The sequence below is a fragment of the Gouania willdenowi genome, chromosome 21 (genome assembly GCF_900634775.1).
Source record: "Gouania willdenowi chromosome 21, fGouWil2.1, whole genome shotgun sequence".
Classification (NCBI taxonomy): Eukaryota; Metazoa; Chordata; class Actinopteri; order Blenniiformes; family Gobiesocidae; genus Gouania; species Gouania willdenowi.
This window is the reverse complement of record NC_041064.1, coordinates 3,893,497-3,921,421: the sequence shown is the minus strand read 5'-3', so window position 1 is coordinate 3,921,421 and position 27,925 is coordinate 3,893,497. Positions and strand designations below refer to the sequence as shown.

General features: G+C 36.4%; 1 protein-coding gene across 2 annotated transcripts in view; it reads right to left on the bottom strand.

Moving 5' to 3' along the window:
- epb41l5 (erythrocyte membrane protein band 4.1 like 5) overlaps nucleotides 1–27,925 on the bottom strand; it is a 43,800-nt gene continuing 15,875 nt past the window's right edge. For both annotated transcript variants that reach the window (XM_028436706.1, XM_028436707.1), the window contains 18 exons: nucleotides 27,835–27,922; nucleotides 27,648–27,736; nucleotides 26,191–26,260; nucleotides 23,399–23,568; nucleotides 21,490–21,596; nucleotides 20,105–20,123; nucleotides 18,931–18,970; nucleotides 18,611–18,729; nucleotides 10,200–10,360; nucleotides 8,749–8,846; nucleotides 7,313–7,447; nucleotides 6,268–6,335; nucleotides 4,583–4,636; nucleotides 3,334–3,415; nucleotides 2,992–3,075; nucleotides 2,077–2,139; nucleotides 1,801–1,946; nucleotides 1–907 (listed from right to left, as the gene is read on the bottom strand). In XM_028436706.1, coding sequence (XP_028292507.1) covers nucleotides 835–907; nucleotides 1,801–1,946; nucleotides 2,077–2,139; nucleotides 2,992–3,075; nucleotides 3,334–3,415; nucleotides 4,583–4,636; nucleotides 6,268–6,335; nucleotides 7,313–7,447; nucleotides 8,749–8,846; nucleotides 10,200–10,360; nucleotides 18,611–18,729; nucleotides 18,931–18,970; nucleotides 20,105–20,123; nucleotides 21,490–21,596; nucleotides 23,399–23,568; nucleotides 26,191–26,260; nucleotides 27,648–27,736; nucleotides 27,835–27,922 — 1,666 coding nt within the window. In that variant the 3' untranslated portion in view covers nucleotides 1–834. The remainder of the gene's footprint in view (nucleotides 908–1,800; nucleotides 1,947–2,076; nucleotides 2,140–2,991; nucleotides 3,076–3,333; nucleotides 3,416–4,582; nucleotides 4,637–6,267; nucleotides 6,336–7,312; nucleotides 7,448–8,748; nucleotides 8,847–10,199; nucleotides 10,361–18,610; nucleotides 18,730–18,930; nucleotides 18,971–20,104; nucleotides 20,124–21,489; nucleotides 21,597–23,398; nucleotides 23,569–26,190; nucleotides 26,261–27,647; nucleotides 27,737–27,834; nucleotides 27,923–27,925) is intronic.

The following is a 27,925-nucleotide window of genomic DNA, read 5'->3' as shown; positions in this document are numbered from 1 at the left end:
ACTTCTACTGTAGCAAAGCTTTACTGACTCCAGATCAGATGAAGATCCAGAGAAAAAACAAGGTTTATATAAAATTGCATTAGAGAGAAAATAAACACAAAAAAATCTCTGCGTTTTCTTTACACGTCGTCTACTTCTTCTGTGGTCAAAATTACAGCACATGAACACTGGTCACTGCTAAAAACAGTCGGAGTAGGTTGGTCCAGATAGAACGAAGTGTCCACATGTGGGGATTAAGATCAAAGATGAAAAACAAACGCTAACAACAGGTTAAGACGCTCAGGGTGTTCCTCCAGTTCTAACAGATTGATTTCTGCAGAACATTCATTAACATAAGGCAGGGATAGAGCTACAGTGTGTTACATCACTCCACTGATCACAGCTTTGACTTTTTACTCCAACAAAGAAGCTAAAAAATTCCAAACGGCTTTAAAAAATAAAAAAAACGACCAATCAGAAGTCGTACATGACGATAAAACCTGTCGTGAAACGTGAACGTTTTTAAGCTTTTAAGACGTGGTTGAGCTCCATTAAAAAGGAATGTGTTTGAATTAAAAAAAACAAAAAAAAATCAAAGGTGAGAAGATTAAAAAGTGTTAGAAATAAAACCTTCATCATGATGGTCCTTTTCTCCTGAGGTGATCCATTACTTTGCCACATTCGTGTCTCTTTTTTAGGGTCTTCCAGCAGCTCTGGGTGCAGCAGGATCCAGTGGTTACTAAAACGAGCAAAGTGTCAGCACGAGGAGAACACAGAGACAGTTCAACACGTTCTCCGTTGTTCTCCTAAAACTGGTTAGTTCTACAGTGGAGGTGGAGGTGCTGCTCCTCTTCATCAGAGCTCCGTGGTCAGCAGACCCGGGGGTTTGGCTCCGCCCTCCGAGGCCGTCGGCGGTTGTGACGAGGAACTGTTGGTTTTAAATATCAAAGGTGTTTTAATTGTCTCTGTCTGAAGAATGGTGCACATTTTAGGACATTAATGTCAAACATATTTTAGTTTAAGGGCCAAATATGGACCAGTTTGGTCTCAAGTCCAAAACAAGCAATTGTGTCATTATTCTGCCTAATAAATATATGTAAAGTAATGGAAGTTACATAAAATATTCAATCTTGAAATTTCCTTGAGCTTGTGACCAATTTCTATTCAATTTGGGAAACATTTTAGGAATCATTTTTATAAAATTGCAGAATTTTGGAAAAATAAAGTATTATTTTTCAACTATTTTTGATCAAGTGATAAAAGCATTTGGAAGGCCTGAGATATCTACAACTGAATTACTTGGTATTTTTACACAGTGATTCACGCTGTCTAATTTTGACTTTATCCTGGGGGCCGAATTTAATGCTCCAAAGGGCCAGATTTGGACCCCGGGCCTTGAGTTTGACACATATTTTAGGACATCCTCAGGTTTCAGAATGAGGTATCATGAAAACCTCTGTCACTTGTGAGACCAAACGCCGTCACAAGAAATGGCCTCAGGCTTCAAAATAAAAGTTATCAGACTGAACGACCTCAGGCCATAAAACGCTACATGATGTCATATTTTGACGAAACCGGAAATACATGTGATGTCATCAATATGTGCTGCTTCGGTAAGTTGAAAGCTGTTATTTTCTATTTATTTTTAAAGGTTATGATATATCAAGGTTACATTTAACTGTATTTTTTTTTAATCAACATAAGACATGAGTCCTTTTATTCTGAAAAATAACAGTGAGATATGAGGTATCAGGAAAAGCTCTGAGACCTGAGGATGTCCTAGGATATACTGCAGATATTAAATGTAGAATAAACACGTACCTGGTTGAGATGATGCTGCGTGCATGAGAGAGGAGGTGAGGAGGGGCGGGGCTTAGTGCCGCCACTCCGCCCTCTGCAGAAAGGAGAGGGGCCACCTTAGATGGGGGCTCCAGGTCCAGCAGACCATTGGTGAAGATGCCCGGAGGCTGATTTATAGGAGGACACAAGTCAGTTTGTAACACAGATGGAGCAACAGAACAGTTAGAGGACGTGAAGAAGACTAAAAGGAAGAAGAAGAAGGTGAAGAAAGAAAGGAAAAAAAAACAATGGACTCACAGCAGCGGCGGGAATGATCCAGCGAGGAGTGATGAGCGGTTTGGGCGTCTGCACCGGAGGAAGCTGCAACAAAACCACGATATGAGGCTGAAGGATTCATCACGAACTTAAAATTTTTCATTTTGTTACAAATTTAATGTTTCTTTTTCTGGAATTAAAATGATTGGATTATTTGCGTTTTTTATTTATTTATTTAGGCCGATTGTTTCGGTTCTCTTGATTTTTTTTTTTTTGCTTCAAACCTGAACCTTAATTAAAAGTATGGCTGGTTAATCGGTTTATTAGATTAATTAGATTATCAAAGTCTTGATTCAATTACAAACTGGTTTTTGATTATTACCTTGTTGTTTTGTGTGTTTTTTTCTCATTTCTGTATGTCCTACAGCCTTATGTGTTGCACTATTATCCAGTGTTGGTATTTATTTTTGTTCTTACTGTCTGCTCTTTCAAAGTGCTGTCTATTCTATTCTATTATCGATTCAACTTTCAATTATTGATATTCCATTTACCAATTTATCAATCTGCTGCTGAATTATTTGACTTTTCTCTTGAGAAACACTTCACAGTATTATCACTACTGTATAGTGTCACTGAAGTTACCACATTAGTATGACTCACCCAGTTTGTGTCACTAATAGAAATGCAAGAATCCATTCACAATTGTCAATAATAAAATTATGATTAATCACTTATTGAATTTCCCCCCACCCCCTAATGAAAAGCAGGTCACTCCTACCTGCTTCACTAGTCTCATTTCTTTGTTTGCTCTGATCTCGTTTGATACTAAAAACATTGTTTTTGCGTCTTAATCTCACCTTTTAAATTCAACATCCACTGAAATTAAAGTGGTATAAAACGACTGTTAGCTCCACGTTAGCAGCACCATGCTAAAGCTACACCAGACACAGAACTCACCACTGGAGTGGAATCCGTGAAGTCAATGAGGTTGTCAGACAGCGGTGCAACGGTGGTTAGCTGCTCAGCCTCCTCAACTTTAACCTGCAGAGAAAAACAAACACAATCACTGACAAAAAAAAAACACAACAATCCCTGACTTTTGGTTATTATTTTGGTCGTGTTGATTCTGGTTCAATTCTTCGAACATAGACTGTGTCCTAAATGCTCCAGAAGTCCCGCCCAAGGCATTTTTTGAGTTTCCAGCCAAAACCTTAGGGTTTTGTTACTCCTTAATAGTAAATATTAAAACAGATACATACAAATCTGGAAAATATAAAAGAATTTATTATATTTTCTTACCTTTAGGGTGGAGCCTTCAGCCACACACTCTGCTGACGTCTTTAGAACACAAGGTTTCAGGTCTTCTGTTAAATGCTCCGCCCTGCAGAGCAGAGACATACTATGAGTGAAAGTTTTATGCGTTATTTTTTATCTTTTGGTGATTTTGAGGGTGTTACATATGCTTTAATTTACTCTTGGCTTGGCTATTGTAATTTTAAAGGCTAAGTGAACTAAAACAGGTTGCCTGATTTTTGAAAAAAGGTGTTGCTGTTTTTAAAATGTGCTTCATTCACAATTTCACTATTTTAAAGCTAAATTTAGGAGGAAACAAATCGTAAAGAAAAGCAGACGCTCGTTTTCCTTTTTAACCAACCAACTCTCAGGATGATTGTGTTCAGCTGTCGGACCAGATCTATGCTCCTAAATATCCCGTCTATCTAAATCTGCACAGAAAAATAATGAGTGATTATTGTTGACTAATTAACTTAACAAAAATCAGGACTGATAGTAGAAGTCAGGAATATTAATTTGTGATGTTTGAGGCATTTCTGCAGCTGCTTTTTAACCATCAGCTCCAACTGTGTAAGCTTTGTGTTTTCATCCTGTTCTACTGTAAAAACATCTAGAGCAGCGACGCCAGCAGTTTCCAGGCAGAAATATAATCACGTGACTCAGGACACGCAGACACATCAATGAACACACACACACAGGCACTACCGCGTCATACCAACAGGTGGCAGCAAAGACAAGGAAAGGTATTTTTTTTTAGTTCCTTTGTAGGTTACGTTTATACTGTGGATAATAAAATAATTTCATTCTGTTTTTCCTCCACATACTGGTTGAATACCAGTCTGACCACATGTTTGATATGTTAAACTGGAGTCTTTCAGTCAGAGGAGCGCTTGCAAAGCTGCAGAAGGTGAAGTTGTCAACATCCTTACTAGCCGATGCATTCTTCATGTCAAAGATCTCAAAAACACAAACTCGTTCACTAGTGAGCTGCAAAAAGTCTGACATGTTAACAGTAAAAAAATAAAAATAACCACACCGTTCTTTGGTTATTCCGTTTTAAAACCAAATGAAAATAACAAATAAACAAAGAGTACGTGGATTAAAGTGAAACCTTTTTTGTGATTTGGTTTTACTTTCTTTAATCCGTAGGTGATCAATAAAGTCTGACCATGTCTAACCTGTGATGGGTTTCTCCTTCTGTTCAGGTCTAAATATTTGATTGTATTTTGAATGTTAATAACATGCACAGACTGACCCGCTTTCTGCAGCCGTGTGCAGCAGGTCCCAGGAGTCCTGGACGTCAGGGTGGCTGCAGACAGAGGGAGAAAGAAGGGTTACTGTGGGTCCATCGACGCCTTCAGGCATGGCAGACTCACACCACATGTTTTTTCTGTCAGAGTGTCGGTGTCAGTGTGTTGCTGTATCAACAAGCAGACATGAAATATTCAGTGTGATTCAATGAGAGCGAGAGAGAGAAAGAAACCAAACATGACTGACACGATGAACAAACTCCTCTCTTTGCTAAACATATACAACACATACAGTACGTAGTTATTAATTATTAAAATATGTTTCAGATCAACTTTTTCCTCTACCTGTCATTTTTCTTCAGGATCATTTAATAATTTCTTTAAAAATAATGTAAATCTAGGGTTATACTGACAAAAAAAGGTACAAACGCTCACATCAAAAATATTAATACTAATAATTTCATGGATAAGGAAGTTTGGATTGGATGATTGATGATATTTTTAAATGTATTTTACAGCTTATTGAAGCCATGGGTGAAAACTTAGAGATGCTAACAGAAAGCTAACACAAGAGGAAGGTAAAGTTTTATGGGTTTTTTTTATTAAAGGCTCGGAAAGTAATTGAACTTTAGTAATTGAGAACATAATTGTAATTCACTTTCAGAGGGAAAATAATAATTTTAATCTTAATTGTAATTGGAAAAAATGCCAGTCACAGTAACAACATAATTGAGTTGTAATTGAACATGGATAACTAAAGATGTAATTATAATTACAAAAAAATATATGTAATTGTAATCGCGTAATTAATAATTAATTATAATTATGGCGTAATTATAATTGTAATTTTAAAAATCTGTTGCTGTCATAAACGTAATCAAATTGCAATTGACTAATTGTAATTGCCATTAAAATTCTATAAAAATTGTCAATTATAGTTAATATCTTTATTGATTAGGAAGCCTAACAAGGTAACCAATAGATAGGAAAGTAATTAGATGATAGATATTTGTTTTTAGTGTATTTTACAGCTGATTTAGGACCTGTTATCATAAGAGATGCTAACAGAAAGCTAACACAAGAGGAAGATTAATTCTTATTAGGTTATTTATTTCAGGCTCAGTAATTGTGATTAATTGTAATTGAACTTTAGTAATTGAGAATATAATTGTAATTGACTTTGTGAGGATAAAAAAATAATCGGAATTTATTTGTAAATGGAAAAAATGCTGGTTACTGTAATTATTAATGAATTTCTAATTGAACATGAGTAATTGAAAACATAATTATAACTGAAAAATGTAATCGACCCCAACCCTGGCTAACGCTGCCACTTTATTTTAAAATAAGTTTAGTACTCGGTGTAAGATAAACCTTAATGTCTTGTTAATTTTCATCTTAACCCGTTTACCTTCACCACATTCAGAGGCTAAACATTAAAAAACTGAGCAGTGGATGATGTAATGTTGTGAGCAATGCTCATAATCCTCATAAATATTCAGGAAGTTAATCAGCTACAGCAGCAGGAAGCTCTGTGATTGGTTAACAGGCCCTGATGGTTGCCATGACTCAGGAGGACAGAGGAGGAGGAGGATGATTTCAAGACAATGAGACACAAACGCTGATTGTCTTTCCGTGTGATGTGGCCCAGTTTCAGGAAACGTGAGTTTGTGAGTTGGTTCTTTCATACCTGACGGAAGCTTCCTGCACGTTACAGTTTTTATCTCCAGCGATGAAGGCATGCTCCTCCGAAGGCATCTGTACAGAAAGCAGCACATGGTGCACGCTAGTGTAAGCAGAGGTGGATTATTAACAGGAATGTGATCACTTAGGAATGGAAGGAGCTCAAGGCCACTTTGTGCCAAAAAAGAAACATCAGCATTTATGAGATGATTTACTGACTGCAGGGGTGTTGAACTCAATTTTAGTTCAGGGGCCAAATACAAAGAAGTTCAACCTCAAGTGAGCCAAAGATTACAGGTGGGGAAAAAAGATCAATTTCAACATTTTTGTGCCCCTTTTTTTGCCTCATATAATGCAAAGACAGATAATTACAGTAAAGAATGATGGTATTGTGCTATTAGTGTGAGACAATAACAAGTTAAGAATAGAAAAATACTGTACGTTGGGGAAAGAAACACACATATATATATATACTGTATATATATATATATATATATATATATATATATACAGTATACAGAAACACATATATATACTGTATATATATATATATATATATATATATATATATATATATATACAGTGGGGCAAAAAAGTATTTAGTCAGCCACCAATTGTGCAAGTTCTCCCACTTAAAAAGATGAGAGGCCTGTAATTTTCATCATAGGTAAACCTCAACTAAGAGATAAAATGAGAAAAAAAATCCAGAAAATTACATTGTAGGATTATTAATGAATTAATTTGCAAATTATGGTGGTAAATTAGTTTTGTATCTCATATCCAATTACAAATCCTTTAAATTGTGACAATTTTTGGTTAATTTAGGGGAATTTTGTGGGATTGTTTGAAACAAATTGCAGGATCTTAAAAGAATGGAAAGTTCCTTCGACAAATAGCAATTATAAATGACTGCAGTCGCGTGATATCGCCACGAGAAAAATGATGATTCATCTTTTACCTGACATTTTTACTGAATTGGATACTTGATCACTGATTTGTTGAACAAAAGTGAGTAACTTTTTGGTTAAAAAAGTAAAAAATCCCATGTTTACCTTGAGAGCAGCAGCTTCTGCTTGAGCTTTCAGAATGTTGCTCTTCAGGTCCTCTGGGGTCCTCAGTGGAGTGATGGCTGGACTACTGCCTGCACTGCTCAGCACACACTTCTCTGTGATCTTCACTTTGTCCTCCTGTTAAACAATATTTAAAAAAATAAATAAAAAAATCAGATAAAGACATAGTGTAAAGACATAGCTTCATAGATCAATAAATCAAAGATTTCTTTTCAAGCCCCAAAATAAACATCCTCCATTGTTTTGTTGCAACTTTCAGTAAAAACACCACAAATGTGTTGGGAAGTCACTTTGGCAGAGTAAAAACACTTAAAAACATCTGTCTATAGGACTCCACCTCCCACAATGCACTGCAAGAATCATAAACATATTGTTTACAGTGGAGGCAAAAAACAAACTTACGCGCAACAATTTCAACCATTTACATATTTTCTTCCGACAAATGATCTTTGATTTATTGTCTTTAGCTGATAAAAAAACAAAGATTGTCCCTAAAGCAGTGGATCCCAACCTTTTCCGGGATGTGACATAATTTTTATATCTCGAATTGTAGGATTAGTGCACAAAGGGACAAAATATACCAGCTCAGATATTTCTATACTGCATTTTATTTAAACTTGATTAAAATTTGAGAAAGTAAAGGCATATAATACTTTTGTTTGAGATTATGTGTGGTAAATAATAAGAATGACATAATGATGATAATAAAATAAAAAATATAAAGGTAATCACACACATTTCAGGAGACCCAATTTTAATCTAAGTCCTCACATGGGGTCACAACCCCAAGGTTGCAAAACACTGCCCTAGAGCAGACATGGACAACTGGCCCCCAAAGTAAACAATCAAAATTATAGAAAACTTAATCAAATAATGCCATAAAACATGCAGAAAAATACAAATAGGACTAAAAACAGACGGGACTACAACATATATCCTAAAAAAGAAAAAAGATAACTGAAAATGAGAAGAAAAACTCCAAAAAAGAGATAGACAAAATTGTTTAAAAAAAAAAAACTCACAAAATGACAATGCAAACACACAAGCCCATTGTTGTTTCCTATATTAATGCTCCAAATACAAAATCAACCACTAAAATGACTCAAAAATACACAAAATAAATGTGCAAAAAAAGTACAATCCAAAAAATAAACTAGATGGCGACAAAAACACACAAAGTGACTCTAAAAACACAAAACTGAACAAAAATACGCAAAAGTGAAAGAAAAATATACAAAACCTGTGCTAATGCTGTGATTGGTCATTATTCTAAATGTTGACATGAATTTTAAAAATGTTGTCCTTGAATCAGACAATCACATTTTAGTGCCCCCTCGCTGTGATAAAAGTTCCCCATCTGTGCCCCAGAGGCTTTAAATACAGACAATGATATCATTGTGAAATGTGCGTGTGGTGACCTGATTGTTCATGGCCATGTTGACGTTAATGTTGTTCCGTGGCGTAGCAAGAAGTGGACTGTTCTCCAACTCCAGCTGTTTGAGACGAGCTGCTGCTTCTGAAGAAAAAAAATCAAAGACAAACACGCTCACTGCACTTTGCATCCAAGAACATAGAAAACCCAGGACTGGTTACTGGAATAAAATAATGCTGTGCGATATAACGCTATATATTGTAGTGCGATATAAAAACATCTACCGTACGATATAACCCTCTATTGTTAATGTGTGAGGTCTTGGTCCCACTCTACAAAACCTCTATTATCATATGATCTTTGATGAAGTAAAATTCACTACAGGTACGGTTTAAAACAATAGCAGGAGCCATTATTGTTGATTTTTGTGCCCCCTGGTCAAATTCTGATGTAGCTGGTTATCATTTACAGTCCGGATAAACAGGACAGAATCATAACATAACCACTGGAGTGAACATGGGCTCGTTACCAATAAACGGGAAGAGATTCATCACCTCTATAATAAGTGCTGACTAGTCCACTGGGAGTGAGGCCCAAGGTCAAGTCAGGCTGACTTGATAATAATGTATCATGTTTTTCTGCAGTCAGTGTCTTCTCCTCGTTCTTCTCTCTCTGCTCTGTTTCAGGTGTCGTGAAGCTGATGACGTCAGTTCCTGATCTGTGGTTCTAGTTTGGGACACTCTGATGTTCTATCTCTCTATCCTGTTCTGTTGGTCCTTCTGTCCACTAACAACAACCAGTCAACGCAGATGGCTGCCACCTCTGAACCTGGTTCTAACGGAGATTTCTTACTGTTAAAAAGGAGTTGTTTCTTCCCACTGTCACTAAATGCTTGTTCATGTGGATCTTGTTGAGTTTTTTCTTTCTTATTATGAATTTCATATTTTGATTAGCGCATTGAGATGACTTTGTTGTAAATTGCGCTATACAAATAAAGTTGAATTGAATTGGTGGGATTTCAGCATACAAATTTACAAATCAAAACACGTGAAAACAATATATGTAGCAAAAGTCATTGAGAATATTCTTAAAAGAGAAGTGCCATTTATTTCATTTTATTTAGTTTTACAAACTTACACAAACGCTGTGATGGAAAATATTCACATCTTAATAAATAAAGCCATATTGTAAAAAAAATAAGTAGCCTTAGTCACAACTTTTGAAACAATATTTGGAAAGAGCAGCTGCAAAATCAGGCGTTTTAAGCCGTAAAGATCGCAGGAATTGGTCGCGAAATCCTAAAAGTACTGGAAAATCGGAAAAAGTCATTTTACCAATTTATTTATTTCATTCATTTCATGTAATTTTCAGGAATACTACATTTGGGATATATATCTTTATCAGCATATTAATCTACCTATATTGTGATATAAAATGTTCTCCATATCGCACAGCAATAGAGCAAAACCAAGTGTATCTGTTGAAAAACGGCCTCACCAGCCAGACTTAGTGGATCATCTACAGCAGCAGCTACAGCAGCAAATGCAGCACTCGCCCCAGCTTCCTCTGAGGTCGTCACTGTGGGACCAACGGGACCCACGGGGGCCCCCAGGACGTCATCTAAGCACGTCTCCATAAGGTCAGCAACAACAGGTAAACTGGATGAGACGAGCCAAGATAAGAGAGTGGATGAAGAGGGAAAAACACACAAAATAGTCAAATAATCACAAGATAAATGCAGACAGGTTCACAGAGAAAACAGTTTTTATTCTTGCACAAAAATATTAATTATTACACAACTTACCATCATCCTCCACAGTATATGAACAGACTCTGCAATGATGGTAAAAAATAGCTTCTGGTGATTTTATCAAAGTTGAGTACAGAAAAAAGGTAAACGATTTAAAAAAGAAAACACACAGGACGATACTACTGCTGATATCTCAAATGAAATATTAGGATTTGTTATTCCAGTAATATTGAGAAAAGGTGATATGTGCATTTTGAGACAACATGTTTAAAATAAATACGTCACTTGTTCCTTAACTGAAGTTTAATTACTTTTCTTATTTTGCACAGATGATGTTTTATGTGAAACAAAACCAATAGTGTATCATATTAAAGAGACTAAAAGTGCTTTTTTACCTTGAAAATACTGTGCGAAATATATATGTGTGTGTGTGGTTCAAACATTTTTTTACATTCTAGAAAAACCCTGCATTTGGTTCCACAAAATTGACAGTAAAAGTTCAAAGGCAAGGCCAATGCTAAATTAATGTTTAGCTAATGCTTAGTTTATGCTACTGCTAGGTAAATTCTAGGCAAATTTTAATGCTAGGCTAATGTTAAGTTCATGCTAACGTTAAGTTCATGCTAATGTTAGGCTAATGCTAGGTTAATGCTCAGCTAATGCTAATTTTAAGCTAATACTAGGTTAATGCGAAGCTAATGAGAGGATAATGCTAAGCTAATGCAGTGTTTAACGATGCGGACCAGCATCTGCATCCTCACTTGCATTTTCTTCAGGAAATGCAAATATTCTAGTTATTGTCATTTTTAACTTTTACCGTTATCGTGCTAATTTTAATGTTTTATATTCTATAAATTCTCCCCCTTTCTGCTTAGTTTTTAAAATATTTTATATCTAACTTTCGCTTGTCATTTTTTAAATTATTTTATATAATTACTTCTTTTTGCATTAGACTAAACATTTTTATTTTGATTAGTTTACCTTTTGTCAATAACTTTGGACTACAATTAAATTTGTAAGAAAGGTGCGATATAAATAAAGTTTGATTGATTGATTCATTTAAAAGGGAGTCATTTCTCTCCACCATCGCTGATGCTTACTCGTGTAAATGTCAGGTCTTTTCATCACAACTTTATATTTTGCGATGTGTCCTATGAGATGACTTATTGTTGTGTTTGGAGCTAATTGAATAAAAATCTCTATTCATAAGTGATGATGGGCCAAGGGAAACAGCCGAACCAATGAGAACTGTGACAGCATCACCAAACGTAGCCTTTCAAACACTGCAGAACCACTAAAACATTACCAACAAATGTCAAACAAAGCCTTTGATCCGTCAGACGGATGAGAAACCTGCGTGTGCAGAAAATAGTCCAAGAAAGAGCCAAACAGACTTTGAGAAGAAGCAGAAAACAAAACAAACAAAAACAAGCTATAATAATACACTGATACTAAAAAGTGCTCGAAGCAAAACATTAGATACGAGGACTGAGAGCTCAGCTTGGCAATTATTACCTCATATTGCTGTGTCCTGGAGACAAAACTACGCTAGTACATTTATTACTTAAGACAACCCTGGAAGAAGAGGGGCTAAACAACACACACACACAATCGCATATAAACAGTCCCAGATGTTAAGCAATGTATGTCATGAAAACCAGGTACGGTACATGGAATCCACCATAAGCTTGGAAACAAACAAGGAAGTGAAACAGGAAAGAAAGAATTCCAGCAAGTTCATTTTGTGTTCATTTTGAATAATATGTTATGGTTTCATTTATTCAGACACATTTTCGGGAAATTTACTTTAATCTCCTGACATATTCCCAAGGTCAACTGCCAGTCTTCTTCAAAAGCATCTGCTGATTGTCCTTGACTTCAGCAAAATAATTCCAGCAAGTTCATTTTGTGTTCTTTTTGAGTTACATGTTAAGATTTCATTTATTCAGACAAATTTACTTTGATCTTCCGACATGTTTCGACTATCAACTGCCAGTCTTCTTCAGATGCGTCTGAGGATCGCTTTGCTGTGTCCTAGACTTCCGCATAATAATTCCAGAAAGTTCTTTTTGAACTATATGTTATGGTTTCACTCATTCAGACATTTTTTTGGGAAATTTTCTTTGATTTCCTGCAGCTGCCAGTCTTCTTCAGAGGCATCTTCTGATCGCTTTGATGTGTCCTTAACATCCGTGAAATAATTTCAGCAAGTTAATTTTAAAAATTATGAAAAATGTGTCTCAATCAATGAAACCTTCTCATATTGGAAAGAAAGAAGTCATTGATTCAATAACTAAAGCAGTAAAGAACAATAACAACAAAGATTCTCAACGTCTGTCATTATTCAAGTTTTATTTGATATCCTTTGGTCACACTCGTGTAAACCTTTAACTATTATATTATGAAATCATCTGCATTGGTTGAGCTGTGCAATAAATACAAATACATCAATATATATATCTAGTCCTACATGATCTCTTCTACATATTACTGGTCGACTTCATTGAATCCGCACTTCATTGCGTCTACAGTAGTTACATGGTTAAAAACTGATTGCAGTGTATCAACAATTAAAATTAAACATTGATTTAAGTTTTGATGCCGTCTTATCTTGATCGTATTGGAATTGATCTCACTTCTTGTCGTTCAGACAGCTTTAAAGGGATCCTTTACTGTTTTTACAAATGTGGCCTAAAACCTTTGAAATGTACTTTAGGCGACTATGCCTAATAAAACACATTATTTTGCACCATATTCATTTCATTAACTTTTAAAAATGGGACTACTTTACGGTTTCATAGCCTGTGTTTCACCATCTTGAAAGCAGAGAAGATGGGACCTTAACTCTGCCTCAAACAATGCGCTGACACGCTCTGGTGGCTGAAGTTAGCAAGTAATCACGGACTGTTGAATAAACACAAGCCCTGAGGATAGAAGTCCTTTTAGGTGAGAGTCCTTTAATTATCCGTGATTATTCACTGAACTTCAGCCATCAGAGCACCAGCCGCGCACCATTTAAGGAGGAGTTAAGGCCCCTTAGGAGAGCTCTTCTTCTTTGCTTCATTGTCTACTACAAAACCACAGAGTTGGATCTGTCGCACCCTGTGGTCACAGATGTTTTTTATTCTCTTTTGGTAAACAAAAGAGGGTTACATATACATTTTTAACTTTTCCTGATTATTTAGAGCAGTGTTTGTCAAATATGGGTATGTGTACCCCAAGGGGTACAAAACGGCAAAAAAGGGGGTACTTGAGAGAGAGAAAGTGGAAAATTAACAAATGAAAACATTAAAACTAAAAGGGTTTTATAATGTTTTGGTTTTTTTTGGTTAAAAATTATAATCATAATATTGATGATGAAAATATTCTTGATTTGAACATGACCTGAAAATACAAGGGTCCGTCTTGGTCCCACACCAGGTGGAAGATGACCAGAAATGATAAAAACTATGAAAAAAAAGGAGACACTGAACACTGTTTAATTTCCCTTATTTACAATTAAATTCTTTAAAATGTGTGTTATCAGTCATTCATTCATTCAATCATTATGCTCTATAGTAGTATAGTATTCTGAACAAAATGTTGTAGTCAGACAAAGGGGATACTTGGATTCAGAAATAAGAAAAGGGGATACTGTGGCCAAAACAGTTTGAGAACCACTGATTAAGAGCAACCAAAAGCAGAACAAGTAGTCATTTTGTCTGAAAAAGCTGTTAAATGATCTAAAAATCAGGCTGAATGTTTCATTCCAACAGAAAACAATGGGATGTTTACAGGCAGTGGGGCCGTGTGACATCATCAATCATGTGATTTAAAGATGGAGGAATACAGGCTCTAAAACTAGTCCCATTTCTAAAAGTTAATAAAATGAATATGGTGCAAAATAACCAGTTTTTTTTAGGCATAGATCTTCTAATAAGTATACTGTATTTCAAAGGTTTTAGGTCACATTTGTAAAAACAGTGAAGGATCCCTTCAAAGGGGAAATGTATCTGATCAGGAATCACAGGAATGTACCTCTGACGGACAGAAGGCGACTTCATAAATCAGCTTTGTGATTTCTTAGTGTGTATAATCATCCCTCTGTACAATAAAACAATAAAATCAACTCTTTGAGAGCAGTGCATGTGTTCAAGAACGAATAAGACACAAAAAACTAACCTATTTACCTCTTTAGAAATGTTTCACTGGAGTCAGCAAAGTCGTGTTTTTCAATAAGAAATGAAAAAGCTGTGAGTTATTTCAGAGAGATTTAAAGTGAGGAGCCCAGGATGAATGGACTAAAGCCTCCAGGAACTATGTGACCTCTTGTTTCTTCGCAGAAATGAGAGTGGAATTGAATTCCTAAGCCTCGCACTGATACCAGCTCACTCCAGTCAGTTTCACTGCGAGGTACACAAGTGAAGGTCACAATAAAAAAAAAAATGTGTGTGATGAGTGGAATGTAAAGAGGAGATAGAGAGAGATAGAGTAGCAGGTATGATGGTGGAGATAACAGAGACATGAGGAAGTAAACACAGTCCTTCAGTGTGGTTTGACCAAACAAAAAAAAAAAACCCAGGGTTTTTCAAGGACAAGTCGGTTCATAGCCAAGATATTTCTTTCCATTTATGAGTGTTCTGACCGACGGTGTTCAATACACGTGCTGAGCCGGGTCTCTGAGGGTCTCCGAGTGGGAAGCTTTGAGGAGACATGAATAGGAGGTGGAAGGAGGAGGAGACCTGGGGAGAACAGGGTGCAGTGAAAATGGGACGACAGGTAGGTGGTGATGGAGTGACTGGAGGGAGGACGAGAGGAAATATGCTCTGATACTAATGAAAAGCAGTGAGCTTATCATGCAAAGAATAATATAAAGGAAATACAAGGAAAAGCAACAAGCTGAGCAAAAGAAAAACAAAAGAGGGCGTGTCAATGATGTGCAGCCTGAGCAGACGTGCAAAGAGATCATTTGATTGAGGAAAAGATGTAAAAGGTTTGTTTTCATCTTCACTGTAAATGTTTATTTTGTTAGAAAAGTTTGCTGCATTGCATTGTGGGATGTGGAGTCCGGTAGACTGATGCATAGAAGTGTGTTTCCTTTGTGTCGCTCCAACTTTCAGTGAAAACTCCAGAAATGTGTTGGAAAGTCACTTTGGCAGAGTTTTTGAGGCAAACACCAGAAATCACCGTAAGAATAAAGTAAAAAAACTTCTATACATCTGTATACAGCAAAGGTGTTAAACTCATTTTAGTTCAGGGGCCAAATACGAACCAGTTTAAGATTAAGTGGGCCACAGATTTTCGGTAGGAAAAAGAGCTAATTCAAAATGTATGTGCCCTGGTTTGCACTTCCACATGTACATTACATATAAATGATAGTATGAAGTATCAGAATCAGAATCAGAAATGTTTTTAATGGCCATGTACAGTTTTAAGGACAGTACAAGGAATTTGTCTTGGTAGTTGGTGCACAAAACAAACAACAAAAAAATAAAAATAAAATAAAGAAAAAAAACAAAGAACAACCCAGCAACAATAATAATAATAATGATAAATATAAAGGATGAGGGATAAATAAAGGATAGATAGAGAATAAAGGATAAATAGGATAAATATAAAAATCCTCAAAATCCTGGAGGCGTACACGTCCTGGAGGGAGGGCAGATTGCAGCCGATGACCTTCTCTGCAGAGTGGAGTATGTGAGTACATCAGTCGCTGCAGGATCTTCACTTAAATTTCGTGAAATAATTTCAGGAATATTTGCCTGATTTTAGAAAAATTGAGAGTTCTTTCAACAAATTGAGATAAAAAATGACTGAGCTCTGCAAATATTGTGGATTCTAATTGATTTTTTGGATTTGAAAGTGCTGAGATATCTACAGCTGAACTAGTTTGTATTTCACTAAATGTTTCATTTTCTTTTCTATAATTTTTATTTTCTCGAGTAGGCCGAATTTGATGCTCTAAAGGGCCGGATTCAGCCCCCGGCCTTCAGTTTGGCAAATATGGTCTACAGGACGTCACATTCCACAATGCAAAGCAGGAAACATTTCCAAAAAGTCAATAAGAGTGTTTAAAGGGGAGACAAAAAATCTTCAATTTATTAATTTATGAATCTTACATCTGATAAAAAAAAGTGTTGTTGCACTTTGTCAAATCATAATTATAAAGTTAGTCAGTTATAAAGTGTGCACGAGTGGAAGTCCAGAATACTGAAAAACATGTTCTAACACACAGGTGTAGGAGGACAGAAGATTAAAGTTTTATTAACTCAAAATAAAATTGGACTCAAAAGATTTGGTCCATCAATTGGGTTTTTTTATTTATCAAAAACATCATAAAAGTGCACAACCGTTTCTTGCTTTAGGCCCATGAGCCACTAGAAGGCCCCTAAAGCTGAGTCATCAACCTCATCTGAGGAGAAGGAAACTTATCCGTCTTATAACTATTATACTTATATAAATAAATGCAGTATGAAGAATAAAAAAAACTGCTATTATAAGCTGTTTTGTACATGCCACAAGCAAACATAATCCTATGTTTATAGATAATAATTATTTTTTATTTTATACATTAATGTGTGTTTTGTTGCTTTTACACCAATCGCAAAAATCTGCAATCAAGAATTAAACTTTAAGTTAGCATAGTAAGCTAAACTAAAAACCCATTAATGATGTATAATGTGATTAGAAAATCATTTAAAGGCAATAGCTGAGCCTCTGTTCAGAAGTAATGAGAGGAAACGTTCACAATGCAAAGACACAAAGAAATGGAAAAGATAGACAAAATGACAGGATGTGCAGAGAGTCCAATTAGTCGACGACTCGCCAGAATCGACCAACGTTGAACAGAACAGACCCAAAGCTGAAGTCATGCTAAAAACTGATTCAAGTCTCTAACAAACACGCAGCGCACCAATCACAGAAAACCTTCCCGGCACCAAATCATGCTGATCAGAAGAGCAAATTACAACTGAAATCACAAAGTCATTTCCAAAGCCAGAATCATCATCACGAGCCCCATGGCACAGCGCAGCCTCTGATTGGTTAAAGCCAAAGAGAATGTGTGTGTAAATGTACCTACCAGACCTGCCTCCGAACACTCTGTCCTCAGTACATCTTAATACTGGAACACACACGGGGAATATCTTGGTTTTTATAAATACAATAAACAGAGTGTTCGTGGTTACACAAAGAACAGATTCAACCTGAACAATTAGGAAGAAAAGATGCACACTTTGAGCATGAGTAACACTGACAGAGGCTGGGGGGTAAAGGGAGGCAGTTACACTTGAATCACATCATTTTTTCAGATTGTTATTCCTCCATCTTTCCTAAATGTCAAACTCTGGGAGGAGGTCACCAGATGCCTTCAAGAAACTAAGAATATTTTCTGAACAATTTGAGCCCATTTTTGTTTATTTTTACCCTTTTTCTGCAACCACACCAAACTTGCTATATTTTCCTGTCATATTTTTTGCATTTTTTGATGCATTGTTGCTACATTATTCCTCATTTCTGCCACTTCTCCGTCAAATTTCAATGTCTTTTCTGCATATTTTTCCAACTTTCAAGACATTTTCAGCACTTATAAACCCTTTCCACCACTTTTCCACCTAATGTCACATATGTTGACATATTGTCACTTTTAACCTCTTTTCACCATATTTCATGCTTATTTCTGCCAATTTAACCACATTCATGATTTGTCATTACTGAATAATTTTAAAACAACAATTCCTCATATTTCTGCCACTTTTAAGCCAATATTGACAATTTGAAGCATTTTTACCACTTTTTCATGTCCGTTTTGTCCACTCTAATGTGCAACTTAACCAATTTCTGTAGTTTTTAAAATCCCATTTCACCACCTTTTCCACCGTTTTGACCCGATTTTTTCTGATTAAAACAAAGATTTACATCTTTAAGATGACTATAACTATAATAATAATAAACTAACTGGATAACAGTGGATATTATTCAGATGAATAAATAAATGTGGTTATCACAGATTCATAGAACAATGGACCATCATTTTATTGACTTTATGAATAAACCCCAAAAATCTCTCCCCTTTACTCCCCCTTATAGTTGACCCTGTCTCTGACTGTTCTTCAATGTTCATGTCTGTGTTCAACCACCTTCAGCTACAGTAGGGTTTCCCACTCTTGGTACCAACCTTCTCTTCTCACCACCAGGACTCCTGGGCAGAGCCTTGATCTCCACTGGTCCACAGGCAGACGCGGTGACGGGGCTGACCACAGGCACGGCCGACCAGGCACTGCGACTGGAAGAAACCTGAGGGAGGAAAGAAAAAAAAAGAAGAACGACAGTAATGACATGAATGACAAGATACGAACATCAGTTCATAAGTCGAGTAAAAAGGTTTAACTCATTATCACACCTTTAGGTATGAAAGCTATGTTTTGATTTTTTTTTTTTTTTTTTTTATGTTTTGATTTTAACAGCAATATAGAAACACCACTGTTTCCTGCTCACCTTGTTTTCTTTGTTCACTCCATTGCCTGAAGAAAGAACACTGAAACCAGACACGGACTGATTAGAAATAAGCATGTTCCCCACAGTAAATGCTCAAAATTATTATTTTTTAAAAACATCTAAAATTAGAGCAAAAAAGTACACAAAAGTGACTACAAAAATAAAAAACAAATACACAAAAAATGACTAATAAGACACAAAACAAGAATGCACAGGATGACAACAATATGATTCATAACAACAACAAAAGTACACAATAACAAAATATACAAAACAAAAACAAAACGATTCCAAAAACACAAAACTACGCAAAAAACTCCATGATATGAGTCCTAACACACAAAACAACAACAAAAGAGCACAAAATGTCTTGTAACACAAAATAATAAACAGAATCACAACAAAAGCAACAACAAAGTCACACAAACAAAACAAAAACATAACTACAAAAATGAAAAATGACAACAAAAACAAGTCATAACACACAAAACAAAAATATACAAAAGAACAACAAAAAACAATAAGTCTTCTAACACAAATCTATTTAAAAAACCACATAAACACACACACATCCTTTGTTCTTTTCTGCGTTAATGCTCTGATTAGTCAATATTCTAAATCATGTGACCCTCAGATCAGAGACAATCATGGTTTTGTGGCCCTGCCGTGATGAAAGTCATTTATTTAGAATACGAGGACAGACATATGAAATTGACTTTATTTTTATTTTTTTTATTATCTATACTGAGGATTATCGAATTAACAACCATTAATAATCACTGGAGTCTCCCACTGGGGAGAAATAACAAATTACACTGTTAAGTCCCTAATGGGTGATAGATTAGTTCATAAATTACTTTGTATCATTGCTTTAAGTCCTGTGGACATGAAGGAAATCTCTGTGGTTTGTATTGTAGCTCTACATTGTGTTGGCATATCTAATCTAGTGTGAGAAAAAGTCCAATAGTTGGTCATATGAACGCTTTGACTCAGCTGTTCTCAGGACAGCTTAGTTAGCGCTGTGAGTAACAGCATGTCTGAGCCCACACACACACTGCACTGTTAATAGTGTGTCTGCAATCAAATAAAAACAAGTGAAATACCTCAAATAACCTTTGCAATGCGTCACAAGGTCAAAGGAAAAACCATATAATCTTAAAGGTAGTGTACTCACTCTTGAGGGTTGAACATTCCTGTAAAAACAGACAAAAAAACCAACAAACTAAGTCTCTTTCCTAAATATGTATAAAATAATTTGTAACTTCAATAATAGTCTGTGACAAAGTAATAATATTCTTCACATCATTTAATGAAAAGGTGGAGTAATTTAAACTTAAGTTTATATCACAGTACAATAAATCAAGTTGATTTGATTTATTTAGTTTAATTTGCAGGGTCTTCTAATTAATTTAAGGTTAAAATGTCCGTAACCAGTTGGTTAATAATAAACGACTCAGTTTTTCTTATCCATATTGTTACTGACTACTATTCTCTGTTTGATTAATATAACTTAATCAAGCCTTTTCTAACATTCCACAATACAAAAAAATAATAAAAGTATGTATGATTCGTGTTGATATCGTATCGTATCAATATCGGTATCAGCCAATAAGCCATTACATAATATTGTTAAAAAGTTGACGATAGACTACTCGGGGTACAGCAAAACAACAAAAAAAAAATTTCAGCACCTATGAATCGATTTTGTAAAATTTCAATGACATTTTTTTTACTAGCTCTAATCAGGACAACCCTAGTTTGAAGACTTGACGCTTGATGACACAAAGTGTCGGCGCCGTTTCCACCTTGCTAGTTTGTGGAGCTTATACGTAGTGCAGTGAAAGGGAACCTCCACTGTTTATACAAGTCTGGCCTAAAATATTTCAAATGTATACGTATTAGTCCACCCAAAATGACTTCTATCCTAAGGGATTGTGTATCTTCAACAGTCCATGATTTATTTGCTAACTTCAGCCACCAGAGCACGTCAGCGCACTGTTTAAGGGCGACTTGGGTCACAAAAAAACAAAAGAGGGATATATTGACATCTTTAACGTTTCCTGATTATTTAGAGCAACTAAAAGCAGCACAAGTTGTCATTTTGACTGAAAAAGCTGCTAAATTATCTAAAAATCAGGCTGAATGCTTCACTCCAATAGAAAACAATGGGATGTTTACAGGTAGTGGGGCCGTGTGATCAACCACGTCATTCCAAGATGGAGGAACACAGGCGATAAAATTGTAAAGAAGTCCCATTTTAAAAGGCAATAACATGAGCACGGTGCAAAATTATGTGTTTTGTTTGACACAGAACTTCTAATAAGTAGATTTCAAAGATTTTTGGCCACATTGGAAGATCCGTTTAAAGAATGGGGTAGTAACGGCGTAACGGGTAGCGCCGTATTGGGCAACCCTGCAATAAGCAATTTTTTTTCTACGTCTAATTAAAGGTTTAATCTCAAATTAAGGAATATCGGTCACAAGAAAGTTCTTTTCCCTATAACGTCCACACCTTGGTGACGTTTCATGGTTCAGTGAAAGTGTGTGATTGGTTCTCACCTCTGTTGTGCATGGTTCTCCTGGAGTAGCGCCGACTGGGCCTCCTCTCGAAGGAGGCCGACCTCCGTGCTTTGTTGGTCTTTGTTGTCTGATACTCCGTTTTCCCACTGGTTACAAAAACAATAAAAGAAGAAAACTCCTTTCACATGGAGGCAAAGGTCCGTTTGTCTCCCCCCCATTGCCCCCAAATCATCTCAGATAAAAAATAACCCCCCTTAATGGTTGCTGTGTGAATCCCATTGTCTCAAAAACAACTAGCGCAGAAAAGACCCCTGTTGAACCTGTTATCACCAACCAGCCCCCCACCAGCAAGCCCTGTGTTAAAGCAACAATAGCACCACTGCTTATCTGAGTGGGCCATGTTTGAACAGACAGAGGACCTAAAACTGGCCACAGCCGTATGTTTACACTGCGTCCCATGGCAAGTATCAGTGTGTGCACATGTGGCTTTCCTGCGTGTACGTACAGAGGTCTATGCAGTACTGTATGTCACACTGGGATTATCGCCGTGCCACGTTCAGACGCTCTCACGCCAAAACAAACACGTGGCACATCCCCCCCAAACATCTACAGTTACAGTACACAAGCACAACTGCTGCCCATTTTCTCACAGCAAAGTGCTGTGTTTCTCCTGCAGCTACAAGTGCCAGGTGTTCAGGATGTTTTGTCTACAGAAGTCTGGACACGGAGGGAAATTAGGTCAAGAGAAAGGAAGACACCAACTACCGTACACACATCAAGATTTGATCGCGAATCACTATAATCCACTGTCACAAAATATTTATACAAAATCATCCACTAAATTCAGGAAAACTGGGTTGGTATCTGCGATACGATTTCTGTTGTACTTGGATCAAATGTTAATCCAGATCTTTTCATGTTGATTTTCGGGGTCACTTCAGAGAGGTTACCGATCGAGGAACGCCAACTAATTGCTTTTTCAACTCTTTTTCACCGCATGTGTATGCAGTCCATCACTGCTACGCAAAAAACTTAGTCAGTCTGCAGCCCTCCTTAAAAATATGCAGACCTTCAGTTTTTGTCGGACATCGGAGCAATGATGTATTAATTCAGCAAAGATAAGCCCATGCATTTACACATAAATACTGACCTCATCCGTAGTTGAATCACAATAATCTCCACACAAGCGTAAGATCTACAGGGCAGGACTGAGTGGATTTCCTTCTGTTCATCTCCAAGGACACAATCAATTATTCGTATGGCTTTGTGATTCTCTTTGTATTCACTACAACTCGTTATAACGCACAATCACGCATAAATTAGTGGGATTTGCTGAGTCCTCATTGCAACAGTTAGTATCACAGACGGAGGTGGTGGAGATTGATGGACAGTGAATTACACAGCAGTTAAGCAGCAGAGACGTTACGGAGCAACTCTGAACTCAGGATTTTCCAACTTCCTACTTGAAAACACACATTAAAGAAAAAAAAACATTAAAGGTGCGATGAGGGAACAAAGCCCAAGTCTAGAAATAAAACTAATATTCTTGTGGTGGTGCTGCTGCTGCTGAACGCGGTTAAACTTGGAGATCGGAGATTTAAACTGGGAAATGCCCAGTTCAGAGTTGCCTTGAACGCAGCTTTACGTGCATCACAGTCAGCTTCTTGATTAGCAACATTCCGTTCCACGTCACAAATTATGAGCCATGAGTCGGGAGTAGTCATCTTTCCTCACACACGACAAGTTTTGGTCATAAATATTATTTCAACAAGTCTAATATTTACGATCGTCAACGTAGACTTGCTTCAGAGCAGATTATCAGGACAAATTCACTCATAACACACCTCAGACCACAGAATAATCTTATAAAACAATATAATATGTTGTTTGACATTAATTCCACTAAACATTCCGGGGCCCCCACCCTGCCCGTCCATCAGTTATTTACCTGTATCTGAAGCGCGAGCCCATGCGAATGAAACCGGAGGTGGCAGCGTTCTTCTGTACGGGCCCCCGCAGCCTGAAGAATGCATGGTGTTCCACGGCACATTTCCACAGGTGCTTGCAGGCCTTGGGGTGCTCCATCCTAAAGACAAATGTGTGCTCCTGCTCTTTACCCTGAGGACAATTAAATGTGGGGATTAGTTCAGAGGGCAGATGTATGAAATGCTACAGAACTTACTCACACAAGCTGTCCCTTATGAAAGAAAAAGCGGCAGGAAGTGGCACAACGTGGTCATAATATGAAAGTAGTTGCTTATACCCAGAATCCTCTTTCTGGTAAGACTTTGTTTAGAAAAAACACTCAAGATTTAAAATGTATTTTGACATTTTCAGACAAAATATTAAGATATTTCAGTATTTTATCAGCCAGCTTTAAGTCCAACACCTGAGTGAAAACTGAATTTTAACTATTCAGCCTAGTATGAACGATTAAGATAAAGAAAATAAGTCTTATTCCCATTTGTGACCAATTGCACGTCGATCTAAAATAGAACGATTGTTAAAATGCCAAGTGTGAAACATTTCAGCGTGTGTACAAATACTCAATACAAAAAACAAAAAAACAATTCAATGGACTTATTTACACTACAGAAAGAGCACAGCTAATTATACAATGTGAAGAATGAATGCCTGAGCAGCAGCAAACACAGGCAGCGTCTCATTAATTTGATTTCTCCAGGACGCCGTGATGAAAGCTTCACTGTTTGAAAACCTGGACTCACTGCAACCACCTCAGTTTTATATCCATATCTTTTCATGTTCCGTCTGGCAGCAAACGGCTCAATTATGGTAAAAAATTATGTATTTAAAAACCAATAGAGAGAGACAAGCAAAACAATTGTAAAGAAGGGATTGGCAACTTTTATCACAGCGTGGGCGGCAAAAATGTGTTTTAGTTTGATCTGAGGGAAACATTCATGTCTGCATTTAGTTTAATTCATTCACTGCCAGCCATTTTCAGAACAGATACCCCCTGATTGCCAGCCATTTTAGAGCATTATTACTGATCTTTGAAGAGCCACAGAATATTTTGTACTATGACAGTGTAAAATCTGAAACCAGAAAGAATAAACTCTCTACTTTTTGTTTCTAGCTTGTTTTGTTCTTCAGTATCAGCAGTTGAATATAGGTAAATTTGACACAAAATGCCAGTTTCTGAGCAAAAAGCAGAGAAAAAAAAGGCTTTTTGTGAAAAAAAAAAACTGTCAGTTACTTTAAGGCAATTATTTTTTTTGCTTCTGTGACACCTTAAACATCTGAACATTGGTTTCCTTCTATGAAACAACAAAAACAACACTGAGACCGGGCTTTTGATGGCAAAATTGTGATTATTTTGCTATCTGGGTCAGAGTTGTATGGTTCCCTTACAGTATATCTCTCCTCCCTCAGTCTCCACACACGCAACTCCTCCTATTTCTAACATGCCGAGTAGCACTGTTTGGCCCGGATTGTTGATCGTCTTCTCTCACGATCGCAACACTCTCGATAGTCGACTTGAGTGTGCGCTGCTGTGAGCTTCACCGTCTTCTCTCGCAGCACCATTTTCTGTCTCGCAAACTATTTTCCTCTTTCTCTGACCTCTGCCCATCACGGGTGATCTCTCATCCAAAGGTGCACTGCTGCCACCTACATGGCACCAGTTGGTCACTACATCATAGTACAAGGCTGATATTCATGGGAGACGTCCGCCACAGTGTCCCCTAGCAAATTGACGTACATATGTCAATGGCAGTGAACGGTTGGCTTTGAAATGACATTTTTCTACATCAATGGCAGTCAAGGAGTTGACCAATCAGGGCATAAACACAGGTTTTGTATTTTTTTTTTCTTTTGTTTTTGTGTATTCTTGTTTTTTTTTTTAAAAGTCATTTTAGTATTTGTGTGTTTTTGTGTCCATTTTTTTAAAATTCTTTTTTTATTTTTTGTATTCTTGTTTAGTTTTGTGTGTTTTTAGAGTCATTTTATTTATTTGTGTGTTTTTAGAGTCATTTTATTTATTTGTGTTGCCATTTATCATATTTTCTCTAATGTATATTTTTCTGGAGTTATTTTGTGCATTTTCATTGTAGTTTTGTGTGTTATTGAAGGCATTTTGTGCATTTACCTTCGGGGCAGTGCAAAATTAGATCGAGGCCCCAGAACCGCCTGTTCTTTTGGAAATAATAAGTTATGTAATAATTTATTCAGACAACTTTTTGCAGGAAATTTACTTTGATCTTCTGACATGTTTCGACTGCCAACTGTCAGTTGTCCTCAGAGGCGTATGCTGATCGCTTTGATGTGACCTTAGTCGAAACATGTCATGAGATTAATGTAAATTTCCTGAAAAAAGTTGTCTGAATTAATGAAACCTTGACATATCATAAACCTCTTACTTTATTCACTATATTTTCATCCAACACAGCTCGTTAATGTCAGACGTGATAATGTGGTGTATACAGTAACTCGGTAGCATACAGTAAGACTACATCAGCGACTCTGAAAAGCCTTGGGAGGCGAGAACTCAGTGTGTTTTGCAGGAGAACGGCGCATACCAGAAATACCAGCGGGGGCAGGCATCCTTATTAACCTCTGAGTGGATATAAACACACGCTTTCAAGCACACACACAAGCATCTGACCAACAGATTAATTAATGGAGCTCCATTTTATCATTGAAATAAGTTCCTCTGGTGAGTGATGGTCTGGTTAGAGTTAGAGTTGTATGTTGTGTGTGTGTGTGTGTCCACACGATCACCTGATCGTCGTCCTCAACAACCACCAGCGTCAGTTTGCTCTTCTTGAAATCCAGACGAGTGATTTTAGGCCTGCACACGTAAAGGAAACAACAACAAAAAAATGAATTTGTTATTTCAGTGAAAGCAGTGAAGCAAATGTTCCTTTAGATCAGGAGTTCTCAAACTGTTTGGATCCAGGAACTTTTCATAATCCTCACATCAAATAAAAACAATTTCCTGCCATTTGTTACTCTAAATTTCTCAGGAATTATTCATTCTTTAAATATTTCAACTTCAATATACTTCAGATATTTTAGTTAAAAAGTACATGTAGTAGTCTTGTATTTATTTAACATACAATATGTTTAATGTTTTACTAGTAAACAAAATATGTGCACATTTATTTGCAAAAAATTATGTTGAAGAAGCTTTTTGCACGATTTCAAATCCTATGAGAGTCATGTCCACTATCATATACTGAACATGTAATGTATGTTTTATTGGACCCCATTCGTAATTATACACCTTTTAATGATAGTATACGGATATTTGTGCGTATATATAATATTACCAATGAGATAAACTGAATAATTAAAAATGGGAAAGAATAAAGGTTGTAGTTTTTTCTTCTTTAATTACGAGGTGATGTATTCTGCTTAAATGGAAAGATAAAAATCCACATCACACAACTACTGGGTTAAATATATGATGCTAAATATCAGATTGGGAAAAAAAAAAAAATCAGATGCACTCTGAATTAATCTACTGACAAATTATTCAAAACCTGGGACCCATTCATGAACCAATTCAAACAAGTTAATTTTGTCTTCTTATTTTAAGTGATATGTTAAGGTTTCATTTATTCAGGAAATTTACTTTGAAATTTACTAATTTACTCAGACGCATCTGAGGAAGACTGACAGTTGGCAGTCGAAACATGTTAGGAGATTAAAGTAAATTTCCAAGTAAAATTCGTGAAAAAAAGTTGTCTGAATAAATGAAATGTTAATATATCATTCATTAACTATATTAGGAACGTACCAGGTCTGATCTGAGATTGACTAACATTTAAGAATACTAAAAAGTGTATTATTTAGTTTTTGTTTCCTCTTGCATGAGGATTTGTCTGTATGTCATCTTTATGTTGTGTTTTGTATCCTCGATGGTTATTCCTGAAAAGTGGACAGTTATTCCTTATTTTTTATTTAATGTGTACTTTAAGTCCTAAGTCTAGTCCTATTCTGTTAAATGAAACTTGGTCATAAAAATGGGGGGAAGGTGAATACAAAAATTGTATAGTTCGCCATACTCCCTTTTCAAACTTAAGTATGATTTGTTAATATTTGTTTTTAATTTTTTTTTTTTTAAACATGTTTTTACATGAGTTTTTTTTTTTTACTTTGTATTTTTATTTCAAGGAGCCCTACGCTGCAGCTCGAGGAGCCCAGTTTGAGAACCACTGATTAAGGACACTTACCAGAAAAAAAGGCCGATCTTTGTTTCTCCTTCAAACACCAGAACTCCAGTGGGCGTCAAACCCAGACTGTACTCGTTTCCGTCTCTCGCCTTCAGGAAATGAGAGAATGAGGAACAATTCAAACAGTTCAGCGATGACGTTCCACTACTAACTTAGTCGACATGGGTTCACGAGACAAATCCGTTACCTGAACCATGTGCATGTCCACCCCGTACATCTCCAGCCACTTGGCTTTGTTCAGGTAGTTAATTTCTGCCTGGGCCGGAGTCTGACCTCTG